Source organism: Pelecanus crispus, chromosome 1 (assembly GCF_030463565.1).
Source record: "Pelecanus crispus isolate bPelCri1 chromosome 1, bPelCri1.pri, whole genome shotgun sequence".
Lineage (NCBI taxonomy): Eukaryota > Metazoa > Chordata > Aves > Pelecaniformes > Pelecanidae > Pelecanus > Pelecanus crispus.
This window is the reverse complement of record NC_134643.1, coordinates 1,741,369-1,767,726: the sequence shown is the minus strand read 5'-3', so window position 1 is coordinate 1,767,726 and position 26,358 is coordinate 1,741,369. Positions and strand designations below refer to the sequence as shown.

Here is a 26,358-nt window from a genome sequence, read left to right as displayed (position 1 = left end):
TTCGCTGTCTCCTCTGCCTGATGTGGGCTTTTTGGCATGGCCTCAGCCCCTGTACACGCAGAGATGCCCCCAGCCTTGCACCCCAGTGCCCGCCAGCGTCTGCCCCAGCAATCAGCTGCCTGAAGCAGATTTAGTTGAGGGCTGATAGCTTCCCTGGGGTGATAAATCACCTGAGCTGGAGTACAGGGGAGGCTGGGATGCAGCCAAAACCCTGGAAGAGGCGCGTTAGGGCTTCCCGTGGCTCAGGGCTGTGAGGCTGGGTGCTGAGAAGGGACTGGTCTCAGTGGAAGGGGGGAGAAGCAGCCAAGGAGGGAGACCCTGATCTATCATCTCCATCCTTGAGGATGTTGGGGAAGGGGCTTTAGGGAGGGCTCAGACTTACAGAGACAGCTGGACCTCCTCACCGCAGGTCTGCCGCAGCCACATGGACGTGGGTGAAGGCCCAGGGACATGTCATTCCTTTTTTCTTTTTTTTTTCTTTTTTTTTTTTTTTTTTTTGGAGGAGGAGGAGCCCCTGCCTCAGTTTCCCCAGCCCCAGCTCTGGGGTTTCTTCTGCATCTCATCTTGCCCCATCCCCTTTGGGGCATTTTCTGGGCACCCTATGCCTAGGAAGGCAGTGGCTGCCTTGGTCAGGGCTGATCCCTGCCCTCCTTGAACCCCAAAAATTGTGGGTGCACCTGCCCACCCTGGGGGCTTCTTCTGGGAGATGCCTTTTACCTGCTGGCTTTTTGGGTGGGTGCTGGCAGGAAGCCCCCTGGGGAGCAGCAGGACTTGAGTTTGGGTGAGCCATCTTCCTTTCCTACGAGGGTCCTAATTGTGTGGCCCTAATGAGGAGCTGCTTCACCCCATGGCTGTGCTGGGCTGGGAGTTGGCATGGAGATTGGGGTGTCACCCTTCCCCAGCTGCCTGGACCCACAGATCCCCTTGTCCCCATATTTTCCCCTGGCTCCCCTCATCCCCCATAGCTCCCCCCACTTCTTATAGCTCCCCACAGCTTATGATGGGTCCCTGTAGCTCCCCCACTCCCCAAAACTCCTCTGGTTCCCCATGGCTCCCCCTTTTCTAATGTTTTCCCCCATATTCTCCATATCTCCCCTGTTCCTCGTGGCTTCTGACACCCCCCCTGCCCTCCCCTTTGCCACTTTGCCCATCCCCACCATGGCCAGGGAAACACCCCACAAACCACGGGGTGCACCCATGGCGTGGGGGGGGTGACGTCCCCACACTGTGGTGGGCAAAGCCAGCTGCCCCACCCATGCACCTCCATTTTCAGACCTCAAGAGGGTCCCCAAACCCACTGCACCCACACACAGGGGTCTGGGTGCTGCAAGAGTGGTCTTGAGGCATCCCAAAAGGGACAGGATGTTATCGTAGTCCCCGTTACCCTGACATTATCCCTGTGGCAAAACTATGGTGTTACGCAGATGAAATACAAGGATTTGAAGAAATTAAGAGAAAATCCTGCTATTCCCCTGCTGTTCTCCTAATTGCCTGGAACTGGTCAGGGAGCATCAAGGGCTGGGAAAATGGGGGACTGTCTACCCCAACCTCTCCCGCTACTCTGCTAAAATATAACCCCGTTCCCCTTTGTCTCCCCAAATTCCTCCCAAATCCTCACCTGGGGTGTGGATCCACCCCCCCCTTGGCTGCGTTACCTCCTGCCCCAGCCAGACTCGGGGCTGGAGGGGCACGTTGGGGCATTAAATGGAGGAAATCACCCCCACGCACAATTGTGGGGTGAGGTTCCCCCTTTTTTCAGGCTTTTGGGAGTTCTTCGGCTGCATCTCCTCCCCACGCGGGGAGGAAGCACTGGGGCAAATTTTGGGGTGATGCTGGGGTCAGGAATGCGGGATGTCCGCCCTGGGTTGCCACGCCAGAGCCCCGCCGGCTTGAGACACACCCATTAGCACCATCGTCACGCACCCCGCTGTCACCTCCAGGGTGCTGGCGGGTGCCTCCCCTGCCCCATCCGGTTGGGTAAACTGAGGCACCGGGAAATGCTTTGCCGGTGTCGCACCGGAAAGCCGGTGCGGTGACTCGTGTGGAGAGGCCTGACCATCCGCCACGTGCCCGGTTTGTAATACGGGGGGGGGGGGAGGTTTGGATTTAGCGGTGGCTTTCCCTTGGTGACATTAGCCACCCTGGCGTCGTGCCAGGCGGCGACCCCTTGCGCTGGGCCCGCTCCTGTCCCGGCGGGGTCTCGAACCCGCGGCCCCGCCATCACGTTCCCCGCCCCCCCCCCCCCCCCCCCCCCCCCCGCGCCTACTCACCCACCCAGACCGCACTACAACTCCCGGCGTGCCTTGGGGCGGGCGGGGACCCGGCGCGACGTTCTCGGCGTAACCAATAGCGACCGTGCGGGGCGGTGAGGTCACTGCGGGTGACGTCAGGGGTCCAGAGAGAGGCTCCGGCAGAGGCGACCGGAGCGGGGCTCGCGTCTGAGGGAGCGCCGGGCGGCGCGGGGGGGGGGCCCGGGCGGCGGCACCGGCGGCACCGCAGGAGGAGGGCGGCGACGACAGCGGCGACAGCGGCGACAGCAGCGACAGCGGGGGGGGGAGTCCCAGCGGCTCGGAGCGCGGCGCCCCCCCGCTCCCCTCAGTGCCGGGCGTCCCCGGTCCGCGGCGGCGGCGCTGACAGCCCGCCCGGAGCACCGGGGGCGGCCGCGGCCACCATGTCCTCCCCCAGCCCGGGCAAGAGGCGGATGGACACCGACGTGGTCAAGCTGTATCCTTCCCGCACCCCTCCTAACCTCCCCCCCCCCCCCCCTCCTCCGCCGGCAGCCCCGGGGGGCGAGCCCGCTTCCTCGGCCGGGCCTGCACCGGGGGGGGGCACCGGAGACCCCCCCCCGCTGTCACCCCCCGGGCGGCGCCAGCGCCCCGTTCTGCGGCCAGGCCTAGGCCTCTCCCCAGAGCTGGGGGCTGGAGCTGCCCCCCCTCCCTGGGGCGAGGGCCCCCCCCCTTACCGGGCAGAGGCCTCACCCCCCCTTTCCTTTATTTTGGGTGGGCTTATCCCCTTCCGTGGCTTGACAGCCACCGGCCTGGGTGCTCTGGGGGTGTCTCTGCAGGTGCCCCCCCCCCTTGGTGAAGGTCCCCCCCCAGCCTGGGTGCCCTGCACCCCCCCCGGCCTGCGGCCCAACTGCCGGGGGAGGGCAAGGAAGGGGAGAGCAGCTCCAGCAGCCACAGCCCAAAGAAAGGCTTTTGTGGTGTTTATTACTATTATTATTTACTCCTTCATTTCAGCCTGCGGTTCACGAAGCTTCTGGTGCTGGCTTAGGGTTTTAATTTTTTGGGGGGGGAGCGGGGGGGCCCCCGCGGGGCCTGGTTCATGGCAGACCCGTGGCTGGGTGACGGCAGGGTGGGCAAAGGGCTCCGGGCAGCGGGGCCGGGCCCCGCAGCCCATCTCACAAGAGGTCCCATTTATGTAACGCTCCAGCTTGGGTTAGGCTTTTATTATTTTTATTTTATCCCCCCCTTTCTGCGATAGAACGGTTTATGTTTTTTTTCTCCTTATTTTTATTCTCGGCCCTTTACAGGGTGGCGAGAATCCTTTTTCTCTCTTGTCTGGAGTCTGTTGAAAAAAATATCATTGGGAATTTGGTTCTAGGATTGTTTTATTAATAGTTTTTGTTTACAAGGTGGCGGTGTGTGCTGAGAGGGGGTAGAAATGACAAGAGTGGCCGAAATGTTTTTTGGCTCTTGTTAACTGAACGTGCCTGACCTCCCTCAGCAGGACTCGGGTCTGGTGGCTCTAACTTGGCGTGTCGAGGGGTCGAAAAACAGGTCTGATTTAGTTTTCCGAGAGAGATAAACAAACTTACTTGGATTTTGTGGGGTTTTTTTTTTTGGGGGGTGGAGGGAGGAGCAGCACCGCTCCTGTTTGTGGCGTGAGGGTGGCTTATCGAAGGAAACTTCTGTTTGACGTTCAGCCTGCGCGTTTCTCTCTACAAAGCTGCTCTTCGTATATTTTTCACCTTGTTTTTAAGCAAATAGGAAATGACTACCGATCACGCTTGAATCTGAGCTATTTTTATCCGGGGGTTTAAAGTTACACACATGTCATACTCTGCTGAACGCCAATTGCGATCGATGCTTAATCGCACCGGGAGGAGGGTCGGGAATTCCAGCTGTTTAGTGTGTGTGTGCGCGCGTGGGGGGGGGAAATCTTCCTTAGGGATAGTCTGGAAAGAGGTCTGGGCCGGAGAGGGGCCAAGGCCCAACCTGATCCGCTGCTGCTCTCCTTTCCCCTCCCCCCCTCTTTTTTTTTTTTTTTCTTCCCTCTTCCCTTTTTGTTCGATTTGTAGCCAGCATCTCCAGCAATCGCAGCATTTTAGGAGACAAAGAGCAGGTTTTCCTGAAGTGGCTTCGCTCGCTCTGTATTTCTAGTGGCGGCCGGGCCGTGCGGTGGTAGGTAGAAAGCCCCGAATATCTGGCATTCCTCCCGATGCTGGGTAGTTTCCGCTCCGCTCTCTTTCTCCCCCCTGACAAAAGAAACCCAAGGCTTTTCCAAAAGCGAAGCTCTTGTTATTGTCGGCGCAGCCTTCCTGGTGTTTTGAGGGGTGAGGGTTAGAGCGGTCGGTCTCCTGCGGACAACAAACTTAGGAAGTTGGATGTGTCAGATGACTCTCCTCACCACTCCTCCCTCCCCAGCCTTTTTTGTTTGTCTGCCTGGCTTGCCTCGCCTGCCCGGGGTGAGCGCAGCTCGCTAGGCCCAGGCTCCCGAGCCGCTTCGCTGGGGAATCTTCCTCTCTGGAAGCTGACCTGAAATAAGGGTCTGGTTCCAGATGTGCGAGCGAGAAGGGTGTTGGTGGTGACCGAAGGAGAGAGGGCTCGTCTGAAGGAATGTACTTGAAGGCTGCTCCTCCCTGGGGCTCGAGGGTTTTGTTGTTGTGTTGGGTTTTCTTCCCCCCACCCCCACCCCCCCCCGGGTTTTTGCTGCCATTTTCATTACAGTTTCCCTTTTCAGCCCCTTTTCGTGGCTCTGATGGAGAATAATGGCATGGATTTATGGCCTGCCAAGGGCTACCTTTTTGAGTAGGGAGGGGGTGATGGCCAGAGTGAATAACACCGCTGCCTTCTCCTGCTCTGACAGGTTTAGGAGCCGAGTGGGGTCTTTTTATTATTCCTATTTTCAATCCTAACACGTCCGTGTCCTTTTGTGGATGCCTCTTTGTGAGCCGGGAAGGGGAGAGGTTGCTCGGCTCTCTGGAGCTGGAGGGTGGGGGGGGGGCAGAGCTCTGCGTGTGCGCGGTAATGTGTTGAACTGATGTTTAATAATCGCCTGGACGATTATGTGCTGAAACTCTGAGTCACTCATTGTTTCTTTCCTGATTGCGCTCGCAACGTTGTGCAAACGCTGGGGAAGGGCCTGCAGCGGGGAGCTATGCTGCCTTCCTCTCCTTTTGGGGGCCGCTGCCCCCCACCACGCTTGCTTAAGTTTCCTGGATGACCTCTGTACCTGCAGAGTGGGGGGCACTGCCTGCACCCCTCCTGCGAGCGTGGCTTTGCAGGGAGGCTCTGTACCCCCCAAAACACTTTGGGACCCGCTCACCAGCAGCCTGGAAGCGTAGGGACGTCCCGTGGGCCTGCTGGGAAGCACTCAAGCTCAAGGCCAGGCCTCTCCAGGTAGCCCCCAGCCCCGGCATCCCCACCCTGGGGACTGCAGCGTGCCGGAGATGGGGATCCCATCCCCAGTTCCCCCCAGTTTGGGGTGAGCTGCCGGTCTCAGAGCTGTGTTTGCAGGCAAGAGGCCTCGGGCAGAGCTCGCAACTCCGCGGATTGGCTGCTCTGTTACTACCCGGAAACCGGGGCCGGGGCGGAGCGAGCCGGCAGCTGATGGGGTGCCCCAGCCAGCGTGTTTACACGCTTGGGGGGAATGCGCCCCGGCACCCCGCAGCCCCCCCAAGACTGCGGGGCCGTTGGCTACCGGCCGCGGCGGTTGCAAGCCGGGGTTTATTGTTCTGCAACACGGGCGCTCCGGGGCGAGCTGTTCGCAGCCTCCCCTTGGACGGGAGTTTATTTTGCGCTGATTTATTTTCCTCCTTTTGTGGATAGATGCTTCTGGCTGGGTTGTAGTCCCCGAGCTCTATTTTTAAGCATTGGGGCTGGAAAAGGGAAGTGTCACCCTGTTCTGTGCATGAAAGGAATTATAAATAGTGCCCAGCTTCATTTGAGTCTCCCTGTTCTGACCAGTTTACAGAGCTGAAGGTTTGTAACGTGCATCAGAGCTACCAGGGAGCGTAATACACGGAGCGTTGCGCTCCATTCTAATTTTAGGCTCGTCCTGAGTCAAGGAGAATAAAGGTACAAAGCTCCTTAGTTTACCTGCGGAGTATTTTGTAATTGCAAAACTCCCCGTGTTTGCTCCGCTGAGATCGGCTGAGGCAAAGGGTAGGACACAGTTTACATTTGGGATAAATTCCTTTTTATGTTCATTATAGGCTTACACCGCACTTATCATCCTACTTGAACACCTTCCAAGAGTCGCGTTGAGCAATAGGACGGTCACGTGGCTTTGTTCGCTTTGGCCTGTCCCCAGGGGAAGAGCATGTGCGCTGGAATGTCTTGTTTTGGTAGGGTTTGGTGGTGTTTTGTTGTTGTTTTGTTTTGTGTGTGTTGTGGTTTTTTTCCTTTTTTTTTTTTTTTTTAAGGATAGACATTTCTGGAAACTTTTACGAGTCGGAATGTAAATTTTTCAAACGTCACGCTACACTTCTTTCTGCTCTACTTCTGGGGCTCTGTTTTAATGAGGTCTCCGGGGATGAGGGTACTCGTGTGGTGGTACTTCAAAACGCAAGAAGACGTGGCGACGGCCCCGTTTCAGAACTGGGAGAGCCCCCCCCCCCGCTTCCCCCAAAGCAGTCACAAATGCTGGCACAGGTTGTGGCTTATAAATAAAATCCGGTTAAACGTGGCTCAGGACGTATAGTGCTACCTGCCGTTACGAGAACTTTAAATCCACGCATTGGTCTGCCAAAACCAAACCAACTAGAGGGGGGGAAAAAAAAAATCATCTTTGTTGCCTAAATGACAACTTCCAAGGGTATCATCTTGCTGCTTTTAGAGCTGAATGCAGCGTCTTTGCTGGTGGCTGGATTTTTTTCCCCCCTGAAAGGACGGGCTCTTGGCTGAAACTGTAAGTTCACTCTTCCATTGTTGCCTTGTCAGTTTGATCGCGGAGGCTATTGAAGCTCGGGCTTGTCGAACAGACCTGAAAGCACGGTGCACCTGCTTAATCATATAATTGCGATGGTCCTCGAGATGAAACTGTAGAATATGAATTTGGTTAAGATGGCTTGGAGCAGAGTGCCTGTTCTAGCTTGACATCCCGGCCCTATTTAAAAAAAGAAAAATAAAGCCTTTGTATTGCTCTGCGTTTGAGTAATTTTAACTATTTCTCTGTCTCGTTCCCCAGACTCAGAGCAGTGATTTTGGTATTCTGGATAGTATGGCAGTCGTCTTTAGGATTATGCTTATGGTACCCAGTCCTTAAGAATAAACTGGCATTAGATTACTAAACGCTGATTAAACAAATCGTGGAGGCTGTTTCTTTGTAGTAACAGTTTGGGTTTTTTTTAAAAAAAAAAGCGCATGCAGGATTTCAGTAAAACAAGTGGCTTTCCATGTAAAATGGTGTCCCTGCTCTCCTTTCTGATGCTGTGTCTAGAAGGGCGTGCTTGATATTTCTCTTGTCTTTTCTAGTGGATCTACTGTGATCTAGGCAGGCTTGGATTTGTAGTAGGTGATTGTTTTTAAGTGTCATCACGACTCTCTTACAATCCCGGCAAGCTTTTGGAAACGCGTCTCGCTGAGCGCACTCCCACGTGTTCAACGTTTCTTACCAGCAGCAGCCAATAATGTGAGCTTCGAGCATGGCTGCGAATCTTGCAAACCCTGTTAAAGTCTTAATATGTAGGATTAAGCGGAAGATGCCCCCTGATGAGGCTCTGCATTGTTTCATTTGCCAGGGAAATATTATATTTAATCTTCACGTTAAGTACAGCTTGCATTTTGTCCTGGTTCTGGTTGTCGCTGTGCACTGGCATTAAAATTCTGTTCTGTTTTTTTTTAAAAAAACACTAAAAAAAAAAAATCTTATGAAAAGCTTGTAAGGAAAGCTTTGAGGTTGCTGGACGCTTGCTTTGTGGATACCTGAGCAGCAAGCAGGAGGAGCTGCCCCGTGTTGTGCTGCTGCCTTCCTCTCTTGAGCTCATGGAAAGCAGAGGTGTGCTCTTTCAGAGTGGTTTCTTACTTTGTTTTTAGAAGAACATCAATTAATCGCTCCTTCAAATACGTGCTTAATTACCCTCTTACCTTATGCCTACTTGTTGTACCTGGAGCACGTTGAGCAGAGTGTTAATCTGGAAGCCGAGGGAGAAAATCCTGCAAGGTTGCTGAGTGCCTCCTTCGGAGGGTTGGGCGCGCGCGGAGCTCGCACCTCGCCGCTGGATCGCTCTGGGAGAAAGATGGTGGCAGCTCGCTCCTTGGAGGCTCCGGGTTTGCTCCCTCCGCGCGAATGCCGGCAGCGAGGGGGAGATGCCTGTGGACAACGGGGGCTGCCTGAGGGCAGAGGTGGTGCTTGGCAATTTGGCAATCCTGCCCTCCTCCCCGAGGGGCAACTCGCTGCGCAGGCTTTTGCTGCTTGGGCAGGATCCTCTTCTTGGAACCCTCTGCCCTTCCCTGTCCTGTATCCTGTTGCAAGCAAAAGCAAAGGAGTGCTTAAATTAAAAGTCTTGATAGATTTTTTTTTTTTCCCTCCCCACCTGTTTCCTTAAATTTTTTCTTCAAGCAAGGTAAAGCAGCAGGAATTGGGCTGTTAGGAAGGGAAGGGTGCATCTGAAACCACCCCAGCGTAGAGTGATTGCTGGTTGCAATATAACTTAATGTTCTCGGCACCTGTTGGTACTTGGTGCCCTTATTAAACCGTGATTTAATCGGAGTCATAACCAGGATAAACACATAACAGGTTGTTGTTAAGGCAGGGAAGTGCCCACAGTTAAAGCGACAGTCTCCCGTATGGAGTGGGTTCCCAGCCAAATAGCTATCTGTTGTACTGTCTGCTTAAATTAGAGGTGATGCGATGCTGAGGGCGAGGTGTCTGAATTTTCTGCTTTGTCCTGCCATTCTGGACATTATTCTGGCAGCAAAAAAGAGAGATTGCTGAATAGCATTTTTTTAATATTGAATCTGAATTATATATGTGGGTTTGCGTATCGGAGTTCAGCGTTTCATTGTGTGTCTTATGGCGTGCATTCAGCTCCCCTCCTTTCTCTCCCTCCTATTTCCCTGTGGATTTTGTCCATGTATTTCTGGAATAATGAACATAGAGCGTCGCTCTTTGTTTTTCTTCACCAAAATAGAGCTCGCGTGACTGAAGAATCATACGACCTTGCCATCTCTAGTTTCTACTAGGTCATGCAGCCTGTGTGCCGGTGCCTATCGATTCTAGCAGGGAGCTTGCGGACGAACAGCCTTCGCTGTTAGAAAACGCCCCGTGTGATGGATCTTCTACCACATCCCCAGGAAATGGTCCGAGTTAGTTTTATTGCTGGCAGAACCATGCAGTTCTTGCTTCCCCCCCCCCCCCCTCCCCCGTACTCATTTTTTATTCCTTTTTTCCACCTTGTTGGGATGTTCAGAATTGGTTGTTGCTTGACGCTGATACACTTTGAATACTGGTCGGCCGTTGCAGAGCAGCGCAAATGCTCACTTACTCATCGCTAAGGCAATCTCTGCTAAGTCTTTGCCAGGCTCTTCCCTCTCCTGTCCCCGCTCGCTCCCTTCGGCCTTCTTGACCACTCGCCCCTAAATACTATCTCCTCATCTTCGGTCTCCACCTTCTTCCAGTTCCTCAGCCTCTCTGATAATGATCTGTCTGAGATTGAGGGTGGATTTAGTCTCTTGGAAAAAGGTGATTTCACTGCCTCATGGGCTTGTGTAGCCATTAATGATTCTCTGCAAACTGGGGCTGGTACTGGATTCAGGACTAAGATACTGTGGGTGTTTTGGTTTTTTTATTTTTTTGTTACCGTTGCAGCTTCCAAGAGCTGTCCTCTAGTCTTAAATCATTTGACTTATTCCCTGGAGCAAATTGATTCAGCCTTCCAAGAGAAGCCAAATCACTCACAGTCCATTTTCTTGGCAGTAGATGTTTCGAATCGGGGAGAGGGGTGGATCTATGTGTATCGTTTTTAAACTGAGGTGGTGGTGGTCTGTTGACTCTAATCCCTTTTAAACTGTGAATTACCGAGCGTGCCTGTATGTTGTGCATGATCCACATACAGGAAAGCGCAGGAGGTGGTGTAGACTTCCAGATATTAGTGACTCGGTGTGAGGAAGGGATGGCCATTTTCAATCATTTTCAGAGGGTCAAATGCTACTTTTCAGAAATGATTGCATTTCACCAGTGCGTGCTTTCCTTGGACTAAATGCTAGAAGAAAGAAGCGTAAAATATTTTCTTTGAGATTTTACAAGTAGAGTGTCTGGGTGGATTATTCTGAAATGTTTTGCACTATCTGGCTGTAGCTGGCTTTAATGTTTTTGGTGATACGCCCTTAAAAATAAATGTTTCAAATTTGTGTTAATGTTTTCGTTAGGAAAAGTCTGCTGCCCTTTAGGGGAGCTGAACCCTGGAGGCATTTGTCATCCCCTGTGAAAGGTTGAGGTTAAAAGCTGACAGTTGATTGTTAGATAAATTTCGCGTTATTTCCAAATTCCAGTGGGCTTTTCACCTGGCCTTGGAAACGGTGGTGGGGGACTTAGCATGTAAATTATAAATGTGCAAATCATTGCCGCCTTCCCGACTGCCTGGGTACTCTCCGCGTAACAGCTGATTGTTTCTAGTCAGTCGTCTGTGGACCTTTTATAATGACTGTATTGGGACAGACTATATCCAAATGGAGGTGAACAAGAGGGGATGAGGTAGTGGTATGCATAATGAATGAATGGTATTGAGAGAGGATGAATAGTGGCCAGCCTGCCTGCTCGTGGCCCCTGAGCAAGGTATGACGTTGAAAGGTAAGCTGAAGCGTGTTTGCACTGGAGAGAGACACTCTGGCAGTCTGTAAAGTCTGAGATTTTAACTAAAACCTAACGGCATTTGGGGTAGGATCAGGTACTTAGGCAGTTACCAAGCATACCCCTCTGAAAAAGGTAAAAATCAGTGTGTGGTACCAAAGCAGGCCTGCATGTCCCTGATTAACCTCTGGCGTGGTAGATCAATAGATGCAAAGTTGAAGAGATTGATAAATTATTAACATAAGCACTTTGGCATTTCTCGGTGGGCTGTGTTGCTTTGGTTTTGTCTCGACGGTGGCAGGACCGGGCGCGCTCTGGAGCTGCGAAGCGACGCGTCGGGGCAGGGGCGAATGTCCAGTGAGGCGCCCGTTCTTTTGCAGCAGAAAAGCTGGATGAGAACATCACGTCAGGTTGTCTGCTGAGGTCTGACTGGAGCTCAAAAATCATTTTGTTCTTCATGGTGTCTCTAGATCTAAATGCTATTTTAAAACTGTGCTGCGAAGCTGTTAGTTTAGTTTTTGATCACCATTGTGGACGTGATTGAAGAGTTAAAACTCATTTTGGTTTTAGGGGCAAATTTAGCTGCTCCTTTAAGTCTTGCTCAGTCAACTGTAGATGGTTTGAAGCCAGATCTTTTTTTATTTTGAAGAGAACAAGGTTTGGTTTTTAAGTCCATTTGCAGAGGGGGGCTGTTGGCTTTTCTTAAACCCAGGATCAGCCTTGGGATATCCGCGCTGAGAGGAACCTGGTGCTTTTTGAAACCTGAAGGAAGAGAACATGGCATGGAGCTGGTGATGGATGCAGTCCCAAGCTTGCCCTTGTGTCCTGGCTGTTCCCAAGCTGTTTTGTTTGGGGAAAGTTCTCTTTTTCTTTTTCTCCCCCCGCCCCCCTTAATTTTTTTTTTTTCTTTACTCTTTTTTTCCTCTTTAGGGGTGGGGAGATGTTTCTCCCTGGTGATACATTTAATCAAAGCTGGTGGAAGCTAATGCTCTCTTATGCTCTCCTTTCTGCTGAAGGCAAATGAAACCGGTTATGTTTTTCTTCTGTCTAATACCATTAATTCAAACTCACTGACCTTCCCCCTCAAATCTTCAAAGCCAACACAGTGAATATGAATGCGTGCAGAGTGCTGGTTTCACATAGCAGCAAGGCAGGTTTTAAACCTCGCAATGACTGGGCTGCTTTCCTGCTGAGCTCACGTTCTGTGCGAGAGATGTGCCCGTGTCGGTGGTACTTGGGAGCAGTCCTCCGTAGCGGTGCGTTGCGATACTTCTTGAAGGCATCTACTTCATGCTTGGCGGTGGCGGTTGCAGTTCGCTTGGATGAGAACGACGTGTCGTGGACTGATTTCCGCAAAAGTTTTGGTCATGGCCTTGCTTTGTAATCCTCTAATTTGTATGATGGGATTGTAAAGTAAACAAGGCTGAAATAAAGAAACAACCCTTCTAGGAGTGAAGCGCTTACCCTGGAAATGTCAACTCTAACTGTGATGTGACTCAGCATGGTTATACTGACTTACTCCTCGGTGCCGAAGCCACCTCCTACTTTCTTTTTTTCTTTTAAGGCTTTCAACCCGCCACTGTGTCAGCTGTAAAATGAGGGAAGCAGAGAAAATAAAGCAGCTAAATGATCAGCGTTTTGTTTAACAGGCCTGGCATCGTAGGTAACTTAATATTCCTGGCCTAGGGGAGGAATCTGTGCATGGTTATTGGGGTAAGCTTAGATCCCAAGAGGAGAATGTGGCTTTGAGAGACTGGGGGGGACAACGCTCAGTTGAAAAGTTGAGATGTTGGAAATCAGATCCTTGTAACTCAGTACCGGAGCCTGCGTTCCTTGAAAGGGAAGGTATGCGAGGAGGTGTTAACTCACCCTTCTCGTGGCTGATAGGAGCGACTGCACCCTGCAAGCGAGCTTCGGCTAGTGCTGCTTCATGCTTTTTTTAAAAATTGTGGACACCATAATGAGCTCATGTGTTTTGTGTAAAGCTCCAAGGTCTTGGATTTAAACAGATTCTGGCTTGCTTGCAGCTGCTGAGAAAGTTATAAGTTAGTCATAATCCAAGGGGTTTTTTATTACTTCATGGGTTCTGCCATGTTTTCTTTTGTTTGATGTTGGCAGTGTGACCAGAAGGTTGCCCTGAAAAGGTAAGTTTAAATACTTGCCTTATTTGGATCAAGAAGGAGGAGGTTTCACCAGTAAATAGCCATGCTCTGCTAACTTAGCAGAAGGCAAAAGCAGTGCATTTTACGCGTGGAGAAGAGCCGCAGCACTAGCAGCTGGGGTGGGAGGGGGGGAATCTCAAAACACTAGCTGTGGTTAAATGCAAGACTGAAGAAATATACCCCCGCGGTTTCAGCAAGTCATTGCAACTGCGAACCCTGTTTTAATTATTGGTCGCTGCTTGAATTTCCCCAGCAGAATATTGAGACTTGTGTCTTACCAAATGAAACAAAAAATATTGTAAAATTGAAATGATTAGCAATAATGTATTCGTAATGATAAGCCCTTGCATCCGTGTGAAGGCACTGTTTTGCATTTAAAAGCATGCCACAAATGTGCATATGCTCTGAAAGAAATAAGAAAATTTGCTGACCCACTGAAATGAACTTGATCTTCAGTCCTGCAAAGCTTATTGACCGCTAGACAATTAAACCATCTGCCCATCCTCTGTTGCTGAACTCAATTTTACAGATTTAGAGTATAGATTGTTTAGGAGAGGTGTGTGTTTGATTCTCAGTGGACGTGGAAGCTAGAGGATTAGATTCTTGTGTTAGGATTCGAAGCGATCAAATGCCCACGTGGGAGCTCCTCTCCCTGAGCTGCTTCGCATCGGTTCCTGAAGACACATGTCGATTTGTGCGGATCCTCAGGTGCAGTCCCTTGCCTCATCTTTACAGTGACTTCTACTTACTGAAAATTTGTCCCTTCATATTGACCTGCTGTAGCTTTTTAAATGTTGGTTCTCTGGAAAAAGAAAAAAAAAATTGTCACTTCAGGGTGATGCATCGGAAGAAGATTCAGGGTAAAGCAAAGAAGATTTGCCTGTTATGCCTGCGTAGTCATAGCAAGAAATGTGTTTTGTGGGGTTATTGTCTGCGTGGGTATTCTAGTGAAGGTGACTTCAGGCTGTCATCGAGGCTTTTGGTGCCTCAAGAGAGCCCAGGTGCTGCTGGTGCCTTTTCTCAACGTTGTGCACGTGGCTTCAGGGCCTTACAAACTCTTTTCCTCCATTAGTTTTTCTCTGCAGTTGGCTGCGTAAGTGGGGATCGTGTAGGAGAACAGCTTAAGTTATAACTGGCTAGTTTGAGTCTGAACCAGCATCTCTGTCTTGTTAGAGCCAAAAGTTTTAGTCCTCTGCTGATCAATATTGCGTTTGATATAGTTTCCTTTTTTTGGACTTCGGTTTATGTGTTCGCAATGGCTTCCTGCTTGGTGCGGCTGGGGTGCAACAGGATTCTTCAGGGTCAGGAGTTGCATTGGTGTGGGCTTTTTGTTGGTTTTTTTTTTTTTTTAAGAGTCTCGGAATATGTACAGCTCAGTAGCAAGTGAGTCCTTAAATTGTCCTCCGTGCCTCTTGGTGGCTTCCAAAGTCACAGGTTTCTTTGCTGCTACCTGAAGTTCAGTGTAATTAGGACACTTCAGGATATTCTGCGTGCAACTCTCTCTCGCCGGTTTTCTGCAGACTTGGAAGGCTCAAGGAGCGAGTCTTAAGATAAGTGAACTTCATAATCCTCTGTAGGTTTTGTTTTCTTTCAAATAGCAGCTGGGGATCTGTTGCTGAGCACCCAGGGAAAGGCTGCACAGTCAGGCGTATGGTGCTACGATGTCAAAGGCTTTTTCTCTCTTTTACAAGGCACTGGAAGCAGCAGAAAAGCCCCTTAAAGGAAAGAGGGTCCTGAGCTGGCAGGTGATGTGCTTCTGTTAATAAGTGTGCCTTGTCACTGGTGTTAATTTTCTCTTGCTTGTTTTCCTTAATACACAAAAATTGTGGTCAAGAGCATGTAAAACACCCGGCGGGGGGAGAATGTTCCCCTAATTCTTCAGCAAGATATAGGATGGTTCAGAAGCTGAAACTGCTTGGCTCAGTCAAAGCTGTTGTATGTAGGTGTGAATCAATAACTGCTTTTCACCATTCGGTTCTCCCAAAGTCACCCAAATGGCATGAGGACTTTGCAGCGTGCACGTTCTCCTCTTAGGAACTGAATGGAGCTGACCAGGCTGCCGCATGCGTCACAGAAACCCACATCAACTGGTTTTTAGGTCATTACCAGACTGGACTAAATTTAGCCTATGAGCCAGAAGCGTGAGGCTTTGCATCCAACCTCCTGCCCGGTCCTTATTTCTGGGCTGTCTGCTTGGGCTGTGCCCTACAGCCAGTCACACATCTGCTGAAGACAAGGGATGAAATCCCCGTCTGCTTTTTCTTTTTAATCACGCAAAGCAGGTACACCGCCGAGGGTTGTTTGCAAAGTTCCCGAATAACACCATGTGAAGTGGAGATGGAGTTGTAGGGAAGAGCACAGGCAGTTTGCTGAGCTGGTAACAGGATATGGAGCTTCTCACCTCGCGGATGATGGGCTTGAGTCCTGTCTGGGTTGACGGTGGTTCCAGGTGGCTAAGAGGAGAAGCCTGTCCAGTTTCTGGTTGCCCACGTATCGGTTGGCTGCCTCCGCAGCCCAAAAGCTGTGGGATTGCTGAACTCTGGGTGCTGCCGGAGATCTGCGCTGGTTTGGGGATGCACTCGGAGTAAAGGGGGAAGCGCTTTTCTTGTTAACCTTAAAATACATCTCAAGTAGACAATGTTCTCCTTTCTTTTGAGCCCCACGTCTCTGCTAAAATTGTCAAGATGGCAGAGATGAGTAAAGGCAGGGGGAAATAAGTCATTCTGACAGTACGAGGGAAAATTTCAAGGCTGCTGGGAGCAGTGCGCTGGTTCTGCAGTTCCAAGCTGTCCTTTATTTTAACGTCCTCGGTTGTTTCGGGATTCTGTTTATTTGCAGTAGCACTGGTTAATTGGGGGGTTTCTGTGGATTAGTAATATTGTCATCCAAAATGGCTTAAAGTGTGTCAAGGCTGCTTAATTCTGATTTATTAAAGAAGGCTCTGATAAATGTGTGTCTTTGAAACTCTCGCTGGGTCTGCCGGAGGTCACCTGTAATTCAGAGCATCTGGCGGAGGTCAGCGCTAGGCTTTTTGTTCTGTAGTGGTGTAAGCTTTGGGGGTTTTTTTCAGCTCATCTCTGAAGGAGGAGATACTTCAAACTCGGTGACAAAATCCCACTTTTCAGGCAGCTGCACCCGCTAATGACTAAACTGTGTTAATTAGTTTTTAGTGCAGTTGCAGTCGTGTTCCTTTGTCCCTTCTATAATGGTGATCCAAACAGATGATGTCAAGGAATCTTCTGTTTCAGCTGAATTTAACTAATTATAAGAAAGCACTGCCTTCACTCTCCAAAGCTCAATAACACGGTCTGAAAGCTGGGAATAGCAGTGGTCTGACAACAGCGTTTATATTGATAGTGTGGCTTGTATTACGGTGATGTATGCAAAACTGGATTACAAAGTTCGGTTTTAAATTGACTGCTTTTTTTGGTTTTTTTGATCCGCATAACAAACTTCAGGTATTGTTATTCCTGCTGGAAACCTCGAGGCAAATGTTCTTCCTGCAGCTATCAGAAATATGTGGACGTAAATTGGGATGGCTAATTTGTAAAACTCCCCTGGGCTCTGTCTTCAGATAACTGATGTGCCTCGTTAGGGAGTTGAGAGGGAAGGGGGATAATTAAGCCTGAGCAGATGTGCTAGAACAAGCTCTTGGATCAGAAGCAAAAGGGCTGGATGATGAGGAGCTCCTGACTTCCGCAGGTGCAAACTTGCTCCTCTGTCCTGGTCCCCCTTTCCAAGTGGATTTGGTGCTTCCGCTGGGTGGGAAGCTTTGCTTCAAAGAGCTTTAAAATGGCCGGCTGTGGGAGCACCTTCCAAACCCTTCCAGGGAAACTTCCAGCCCTTCCATCAGAGGTTGTTTCAGAGGAAATTGCCTGGCCACAGCGACGAGGACTATGTGTTCCTGTGTTTTAGCAACACCCGCTGCTGTTCTACTGGTCATGTTATAAAAAAACCCTACCTTTTTCCCTTCCTTCGGTTGTGGTGGTGTCGCTTGTGCCAGAGCGGCTTTAATGAACCCCTGCCTTCCCGCGATGGTGCTGAGATCGGACATTTGTGTGCAGAGGCTTAGACACGTAGCTGGAGTAAGCTGCGGCGCTTGAAAAATAGCCTGGACGACTTGCTTTTGCTTCTGGTGCAGCTGCTGAGTGAAGGCCTGGTCTTCAAAGCCTGGAAACTGTGTTTAAAAAAAAAAAAAAAAAAAAGGTATTTGACATGACTGAATGCAGCGTTGCGGGTGTCCCAGGGTGAGGGCACCCTCCGTTCCGGGCACCGGTGCCACTCCGGCTCTGCCTCGCCGCGGTTTTGTTGATGGCTGGCGAGCTCAGGCCTGCTGGTGCATTCACATCTACAAACAAAGCCCCAAACGCTTTGTTAGGCTCCTTCCTTGGCAACCTTTCTGCCGCGTCCCTACAGCTTGCCTTTCCGTTGCACAAGGAAGCTGGTGTGGGGATCATTGTTAGTCTCCAAGTACGGCTCTTTCATGTCTTCCTCTTGAACACAATGTATCTTTATACCTGAAACTTCAGGAAAATCCTGTACGGTTAATCCTTTGGGAAAAGCCAAAAACCCCTCGGAAGTGCTTGAGACTTTTAAAAATACTTGTTAGCGGGCGAGTATTTAACTTCTTGGTGCAAAAGGCAATGGTAGGAACTGGGTGCAAGAGGAATCGCTGAGACTAACAGCAGCACCTGCCTGATTTCTTAAATTTCCAGGGCTGATAAAGAAGTGAACTTTTTACAGATGGTTTGGTGATTAACTGACAAAGCCGTGCCACATTTGCAGTTAGAGTTAGTGGCTTGATGGATGGGAAACGGCACGTATCAACCCTCTACCTAACCTTGGAAATGTGCGTCTGGCGGTATTTTCTCGAGACTGATAGGTACAGCGGAAGGCAGCCTGACTTGGAGTAGGTAGAAAGCTGAGTGATAGACCCATCTTTATAGACTAGACCTTTAAATACAGATGGCCAAACGGACTGAAGAAAATAAAGCTGAGGCAAAACCACTCGCCTTGTGCATCTTGGCTGTTTACAGCCAGCACTGGGACGTTGGATCTGCTTATGGGATCTGCTGAGGAAGCACTGAATAGGCTGCAGTGCCCCATTGCTCTCATTACGTAGTAAGAATTAAGGGGATAATTGATTTAATAGCGATGACAATGGCATATTGGATCATTGTAGGTATTTGTGTACAGACCTGTGGCATGCAGGAAGCTCCTACAGCTTTTTTTTTTTTTTTTTTTTTTTTTTTTAGCAAAACTGAACTGCAGTTTCCCGGTACGTGGGACTGCTTGGTGTTTTCACTTTATATTGCAGGTGACCTAGAAAGAAGGAAAACAGTGTCTATAAGCTTTGGCTGCCGTGTGTAACCAAGGTCTGAAAGGTGCTTGTTCCTAAATCACTTTTTTTTTTTTTTCCCCTACTTTGGTTTGAGAGAAAACAGTGTATGGTCTGTGTTGGAAACTGTGGTCGTGGTTGTCATTACTCCACGTCTGAATCACAGAACCAGTGAAGTTAAGTCATCTCTTGATCTGTCCTTCAGGTCATTTGTTTAGGTTTAAAAACAAACAAACCAACCAACCAACATTGCGTGTAAAATCCTGTCTGAGCTGTTCTTTTAAAACGTCGCTCCTGAGATACCTTTTCACAAAACTGAGGAGGGGAGAAGCAAATCTGACCCCTCCAGAAGTTCTGGCAGGCTCTGTCAGGACTCCTTGCTGGAGCACAGAGAAGAGGACAAATCTGCTCCTCATGGTTTTGCAAGCGGTCTGTAAAAGGCGTACTGCCCTGAGGTTCCCCGTCACCATTTTCAGATGTGCCCTTACAAGGTGTGGGTGCTGTATCAACAGACTTGTTAGTGGACACATCGGCGTGAGCCCCTTTGCGTAGGCAAGAGGCAGACAGCCCCAAGGGCAATGATCACCCTGTTGATTTTCCACCTGCTAGCAAGCCGGTCTGCGCGTTGTCTGCCGAACCTGAGAATCGGCAGAAGAGCAGAATTTAACTTGTTCTTGGGGGAAAAAAAAAAAAGTATTTCTAATAAAGTGGTTTGAAAGGAACAGAAATCCGCAGGTGCCTTGGGGTATGATCCACCCTGAAACAAACACCTGTATCTGGTAGAGCATCATGTGTTACTTCAAATTGGGCTGTTAGGGGTGGTGGGGAAATCTGGGTTGAAGCCACACAGTGAATGTTCCCCTGTGTTACTTGAAGACAAGGGAATTGTTCTAATCTCTAGCTTAATTTTCAAATTTAGTTTGCATTTGTTTCCTGTACCCATGCTACGAAATACCAGTGGTTTCTGAGATTTGTTTTAAAGCTCGTTTCTTTGAGGACCGGCAAGATAACCCTCCTGCAGGAAGGCTCAGAAATGTTGGAGCTTCTGGCTCCAGTGTGAAGTATTCTGTAGCAAACAGGTATCAGTTGTGCCCTGTTCTGCAGAGGGAGAAATAAGTTCCAAAATGTCTTTGAGAGACCTTGTTGCTGTTCCAGTTGGTACCGAAAACACCTGGATGGGTGGCAGTTCACTACTAGGATTTTTGATATTAAGCACATAAGCTCAGGACGTTAATTGTTGTTGAATGCTTAAAGTTGAAGAAGCTTTGTGAGGACCAGTGCTGCTTAATTTTCACTGGTACTGTCCACTTCAATGCTTGCTCTGGGCTCCGAGTCTTATTTGCAGTTTGAGCACAGCTTGCACTAGCTGGCATTTCAAATAGTTGTTGCTGTCTCCATTCTGAAGACTACAATTTACAAAATCCTTTAAAAACTCGGTGCAGGTGTGACCTCAGTGAGCAAAGAAATTCATCGTTGAGTATTTCCATGTACTCTCACATCTGCTGGCGTGGGGTTGGAAGGAACTCCGCAAAACAACGCTACGCTGTAGATAGCTCAGTATCCTTGGTGTAAGATGTGCTTACGGAGCAGCTCTGTGTTTTGTTTCTGCTCTGATGTTTCAGATACTCTGCTCCAGCTGTCGGCTCCATTAGGTTTATAGCAAAGGTCAGTAAAGCAAGCCTCTTCCATAGGTCCGGTTTTAAAGCACGCAGAGGCAATACATCTAAGTAGGTGCCCCCCAGCTATCTTTCCAGTCACGTTGCCAAACCTTTTTGTACTTGTTAGAAAGGCAGCCCGAGCAACTAACCGTCTTGCTCTCATCGCATATGCTTATCACATGGACCAGTTCTTGGTGGTTTGCCAGGGTTTTTGCGCTAAACCAGCACTTCCTGGTGAGTCTCACCTCTGTTGTGCCTGTACACACACACACACACACAAAAAAAAATTAAAAAAAAGGAAAAATCCCACTGAATTATGTTCCTGGCAGGCAATGGAGAGCTGTTGTGATATGTTATCCTGATTCCAAGGGAGCGGGATCCTAGACAGGACTTTAAATGTGTTTCCTCCCTCCTCGATGTTTTAATAGTTCAAGCTTGACTTTGTGTGAAGCCTTTTTCAGAGAGGACTTCACGATTTTTGTTGAAGAGATATCCCGGTGTAAAGTGTTTATTAAAACAATTCTCAGGATTCCCATATTTAATGCTTTCTCAACTCAGTGTTATGTTGTAGCTCAAGCCGATGGAGTGTATCAGCATCCCCTCAGTGAGTCTCTGTGGCCCAATTCAGCATCCCTTGCAGGCAAGAAAAGATCCTGCTAAAGGGGAGCAAAGAGGATGGGGAGTCTGGTTCCAGAACTGGTAACTGCTCTGTGCCAAACCATCTTAATTTTAAGCTTATGTTCAATAAATCTGAATTTATCAGAATGAAAATACTTGCTTTGACACTTTCTCCTTCCCCCGTTAAACTCTTTACCTTGTTTAAAATCAAGAACTTGAGATACTTCTAGATTTTTTCCTAAATCAAAACTCTTGCCAAAGCTCAGCTGCTGACCTCCTTTGCATCTGTCTGCTTTGACTACAAACATGTCATGTCCCAAGGGCTTTACAGCCTGAGGAGATGGTTGGTTGTACGTTTGGGGTTTTGTCTCGCTGTTGCTGAGGTGGCTTGACGTGCTTGCAGTTTCTAAATGACTGTGTAGGTTTCTTGGAGTAAAAAAGCATTTCAGTAAAGTCTAAAACAAACCTCACTTGAGGGAAAAGGCCGCATCTTAAAATAATACATGTCTTCGGGAAGTCTGAATTAGTGAAGTATTCCAACCGCAAACACGTGAAGAGCATTTTGCTTTTAACAGACCTGGTACCTTCTTGTAAAACATGTGATGGGGCACAGCCCCCAAAACGCAGTTAAATCTTGGGCTCGCTGTCAGGTCCAGCACATGTTTGGGGTCACGCTCTCAATTCTGTGGTTTTACAACCACAGTTTCTCTTTCTGAAGCATTTTGGCACTTCTTGAATCCTCGCAAAGAGGAAATCAGCTGTACCCAGCACAACTGGAAAAAGAAATGATTGTGTGTTCTCCTTCTGATATTTCACTTAAAACACACTTGAAATTTCTCGCTTGTTTGAGAAGTTTATTATTCGTACATTAAATACCCTCTTCCCACCAGTATGTACAATCACCATGGTAACAAACTTCTCCTGATGGAAGCTGTAGCAATGCAAATGTTATATCTAGTGGTTTAGCTTAGAGACAGATGTATGGCCATGTAAACTACTACTGCTGTTGTCTGAGATGCTTCTGGATCTGACTCTGGTATCCCCCGTGACTGACTTTGAATGTCAGCATAGTGAATTCTGTGGCTTCTGGCTCGGGGGCTGCCTGAGAGTGCAAGGTTCCCGATTATTTCCGCCTTGTTCACGCCAGGTGAGCAGCTTGTATTGCACACTTCTGGGAGGCTTGAGCATCGGGTCAGAGGAGACCAGTGCAATCATATCACGGGAACCTCTTCACCTCTCCGGTTATCCCAGAGAAGCCCAGGGCCTTACGCTCCTGTGTCATGGCTCCGTACGTCGTCTTCCTTGCTAGCCCTTTCTGGTAGGATGCTTTCCTCAAACTATGCAGTCATCTCCAGCTAGGATCCATTTAAGGAGTTTGCAAATTAACAGTTGCTTATCGTTACAGACTAATTGCACTTAAATTCTCTTGGTTTCTAGTGTGTCCTCTTATACTGAGACTCAAAGAAATCTTGTGCTTGTGGAGGCAATGCCGTGCTGCGTTATGGTCGTGCACGGGAACATGAGTTAAGCTGTAGTGATCACAACGTCATTCCAACTCCCTTTCATCAAGTCCGGTCTCTTCCTTTCATGTTTAAAAATCTTGTGTGCCGGCTTCTTCTCAACTGGACTAATGCGTCTCCCTGCCTTTCTCAAGCAGCACCTCCGCAACCCTTGCCTAGATCATGGTTTTAAGTGGTTTCAAGCCATTTCCATCCAATGTGCTGCTCCTGGGACTGACTAGCACCAGGCGTAGCACCAAAACGCAGTCATCTCGCAAGCAAAGCTCCGCTGCGATGCAAATCGGAAGGTGTCACCCTGGGCCTACACATGTTCTTATCCTGAATTACTCTTTGCTAATGATAGCCAGTAAAATGAGGGCCTGACGCTTGTACATGTTGTGTTCTTTCTTGTCTGTAAATGCAAATGAATTGCGCAGTAATCGGCACCGCAAAACTGGAGTTTGGCTGCGGCGCTTGTTATCTACTGTCAAAGTGATACTGATTGTGTTCCCATCTAATCTGATTGTGAAGGAGCTCTTGGTGCCACCGCTGCAATTAAATGTTGACCCATCCAGTGGAAGCTTTAGAATGCAGTTTTAAACAAGTTTATTCCAATTTGTTTTCTCTATGGCAAAAAAAAAAAAAGTTATCTGTCTGCTATCTCTTTTTCTAAACAAGCTGAAACTTCTCAAGGGAACAGTGCAGAGTTGGGGAGGGCAATTAATTAATTTGTTTCCTGAAGGAAAAGGGTAATATTATTCAATCCAGCATGGTATGAGATGTACTTTGTTGTCTTCCTGTGGTGGTTCCCCTTGTTTCTAGTGAGGGAAGACCAGGTTTGAAGCCTGGAGTTATCTTCTCTGTAGGAGAAATGCTGACTTGATTTCTAATTGGTTCATAGCAGGTACCTTGTATGCAAAGTCTCTTCTGCAGAAAGCTGGCTTTTCCTTCTACCTTTTCCTTATTACTGCAGTTTCTTGGCACAAAGTTTAGTGGAGAGCGGCCAGATGTAAATCATTAAGAGTTCCGAAGAAAGCAAGCCAGACTGGAGGGCTTGCTGGAGCAGCAGTTCCTTCTCCCCAAAACCCCGATTGCACTTGCGAGGTACCTTTCAGTACACGTGGCTGTGCTTGGAAAGTGCCTTTTGATGGGGTTGCTGGTGACTAGGGTGTTTATCTTGGGGAAATTTGCCATCCTTGATGTGAAATTGCGAAGGGTGTGTGCAGAATAACTTAAGAATGCTCTTTCTTGTGTGATTTCTCATGTCGGTTGGTTAAAACCTGGTAGAGCAGCAGTGAGTAAGGTTTGGGTTGGTTTGGTTTTTTTTAAAAAAAGAAAAACTGCACTCCTAGCAAGAAAACGCTTGTGTGCAATAAAATAAAAACTCAGCCACCAAGTGCGGGTTGCTGTTCAGTTATTCATTCACTATTCCCTCACTTCCAGAGCATTTTCAGCTGCAATCATAACCGGCTGTCATCTTGCAATGAGTGAAGCCACCTTTGTGTAATGCTGTCCCTGGTTCAGTTGTCGCAGCGATAAGGAGGGTGAAGGGATGAGAAAGCCAGTTGTCTTCAGAACTTTCCATGACTGCCTGCGAGTGACTTGCTGTCCTCCTTCTTTATGCTGTAGGATTTAAGTGAGTTTTGTGTCTTCAGAGCTGTGGGATACCTGGGCAAGCCCAATTCAGACAAAGGAAGATTGAGATTTACCCTAGGTACATGAAGATAAACTGCAGATGGCCCCAGTGGTGTCTTCCCTTCTCGGGGCTGGCGCAGACCATGGGGCTGTGGGTGTCGACACCAGAAATTGTACAACACAACGCCCTTGGCAAATAAGGAATCTTATTTCTGGTGCTAGAAAACCCCTTTGCTTGAAGCTGGAAACCGTGAGTGGTGCCCTGTGGCAATGAAAAGAACTGGCTTGGGGGAAAACCAACGGATTTTAATAATCTGAATGGGTTTAGCCTGGAGTTCTCAAGAAGTTTGCAACAAACAAGGTGACTGAAAAATGCTGCCTCTTGCTGCTCAAAGAAATCACAAGAGCTTTTTTTTTCTTTATAACCTTTTTTGCTTCTGACTGCGTGTCCTTTCTTCTGGTGTGCTGCAGGGATAGACAGAGAAGTGTGAAGAAAGTTAAATGTGAGTAAAGGGCAGGGACTTTTACTTGGGGAAAATAAGAATAAACATTCCTGATGCTTAAAGCATCACAGTCCTTGTGCTGGCTGTGATTTCAAGCGTGCAACTGGCACCTCGGGTAACTTGTATCAGATAAAGGCAGGGAGTTTAGAGGAGGCAAGACAGCCTATGAAGGCTTGGAGTCAGGGAGGTGACTGAGCTGAACTTGCCCTTTTGCTGCCCACGCGCCAGTGTAACTGGTAACGCTGCTAAATGATAGGGCTCCTTACAGATAACTGCAGGTTGGGTAAGTGCTTCTTAGAGTGGAACTCATTCGCCTTTGTAAGAAAATAAACATGAATAACCATCAGTCCCAATATTAGAGGCTATTTATGTTGCAAAATTCGGCTTGCAAATACTTCAGAAGAATTCAGGCCTCTGACGCCTTGAACAAGCAGAGCGGTGCTTTCTGTACCGCAGGCAGCCGGAGTGGCTGCGCTTCCATCGCATGGGCAGTGTAGCGGCGCTCACTGCCTGCAAAGCTCTTCGTGAAGGAAAAAATCAACTTTATTAATAAATCTTATTTTTAAAACACCCTTTGTGGCGAAATACGCAGATGGTGAGTTACTTCCTCAAAGCTAGGTTCTCAGCTGCTTAGGTAGCAGAGCTGAATGATTTCGTGGTTTTTAAATATACACAGATGTGGTCTTACCATTTTCCCCTCAAATTCAGAATGTCTTCTCTGGTGGGGCTCTTCACCTGGAAGGATAGCTGTAGACAAGTCTCCATAAGTAAGAGAAGACATGGCAGGATCCTTAGAAGGCAGGGACTTGCTTTCTGGTAATGACCGTCGACCTGTCTGCAACTTGTGTTGAGATGCACGTAGATAAATATACAACTTTATTCTTCCCTGGGGCATTCCAGCTTTCTGCTTTGTCTGCCACTTTGGGGCAGGGTGCTCATGGCCACTTGTGTCACTAGGCTTGTAAAAATATTTTCAGTGAAATATTTTTAGCTGGAAAACTGATTTGCCCAAGCTTATAACTTATGTTCATTTTAAAGAAACTTAATGAAGGGTTTTTTTTAAGGCTAAATGTTTGCCAGGAAAAAAACCACTCAACCCTGCAAAACAGACTAGCCATCTGTTGGCCACGATGTTCATCTGGGATTCTGGGAGATCTGGGTGTGAAGTCAAAGCCTAACAAATTTTTTTTTTATTACTTCAGGGGAGATCCAGCCCTACGGTGGTGGGTGGCCCCGCACAAGGATGAGGGAATGGGAACTCGACCCTGGAACAGGCAAATCCACAGTGGCCAGTCTGTTTCTGACTGATGGTTGGGCAGTCTCTCACTCTCCAGATTTGAAAGGTTTTGTGTAGTTTTTGTCCCAACGCAGAATAGGCAAAATGCTTTAAATCACTTTTCATTCTGACCAAAGAAATAATTTCCTACGAGCTCAACCTTGAACAATAGAGCCTTGATCTTGATAGGGGGCTCTGGATGTTACTGTCATGCTAATACGTGGTGCGGTTGGCCTTTGCGCTTCTGGCACATTTCAGGCACTATATAGGGAGTCTGTAATCAGCTGCAGAAAAATTCCCTTCCATCTCTCTCCTAGCAACCCCTTCTGAACTGATAGTTGAAAATAAGCTTGCTTTCTGTATCATCATCTAAATATTTTCGACACGTTACTGTCATTAAAATTCTCTTAATAGTTTTGGGCCTAAGATAATTTATCTTCAGGTCCTCGGGGCTCCCTTCCAGTTTCTGTGGTCTTAAGCTTTTGAACTTCTTATCCATTAGAAGCCTGACTCGTATCCAGGTTTTGCTCTTTTCTCTTGACTTTTACACTGGCTACATTTAACACAAAGTCAAATTAGTAAACTGAGATGATAAGGAGATAAAAGCAGCAAGGCCATAAGTCACCTAGAGTAGTAGGAGCAAGCTGAGGGTCTTG

General features: G+C 48.5%; 1 protein-coding gene across 3 annotated transcripts in view; it reads left to right on the top strand.

The window, feature by feature from the left end:
• The first annotated feature begins 2,659 nt into the window (after positions 1-2,659).
• UBE2H (ubiquitin conjugating enzyme E2 H) overlaps positions 2,660-26,358 on the top strand; it is a 55,646-nt gene continuing 31,947 nt past the window's right edge. For all 3 annotated transcript variants that reach the window (XM_075718860.1, XM_075718869.1, XM_075718851.1), the window contains exon 1: positions 2,660-2,724. In XM_075718860.1, the coding sequence (XP_075574975.1) occupies positions 2,672-2,724 (53 nt within the window). In that variant the 5' untranslated portion in view covers positions 2,660-2,671. The remainder of the gene's footprint in view (positions 2,725-26,358) is intronic.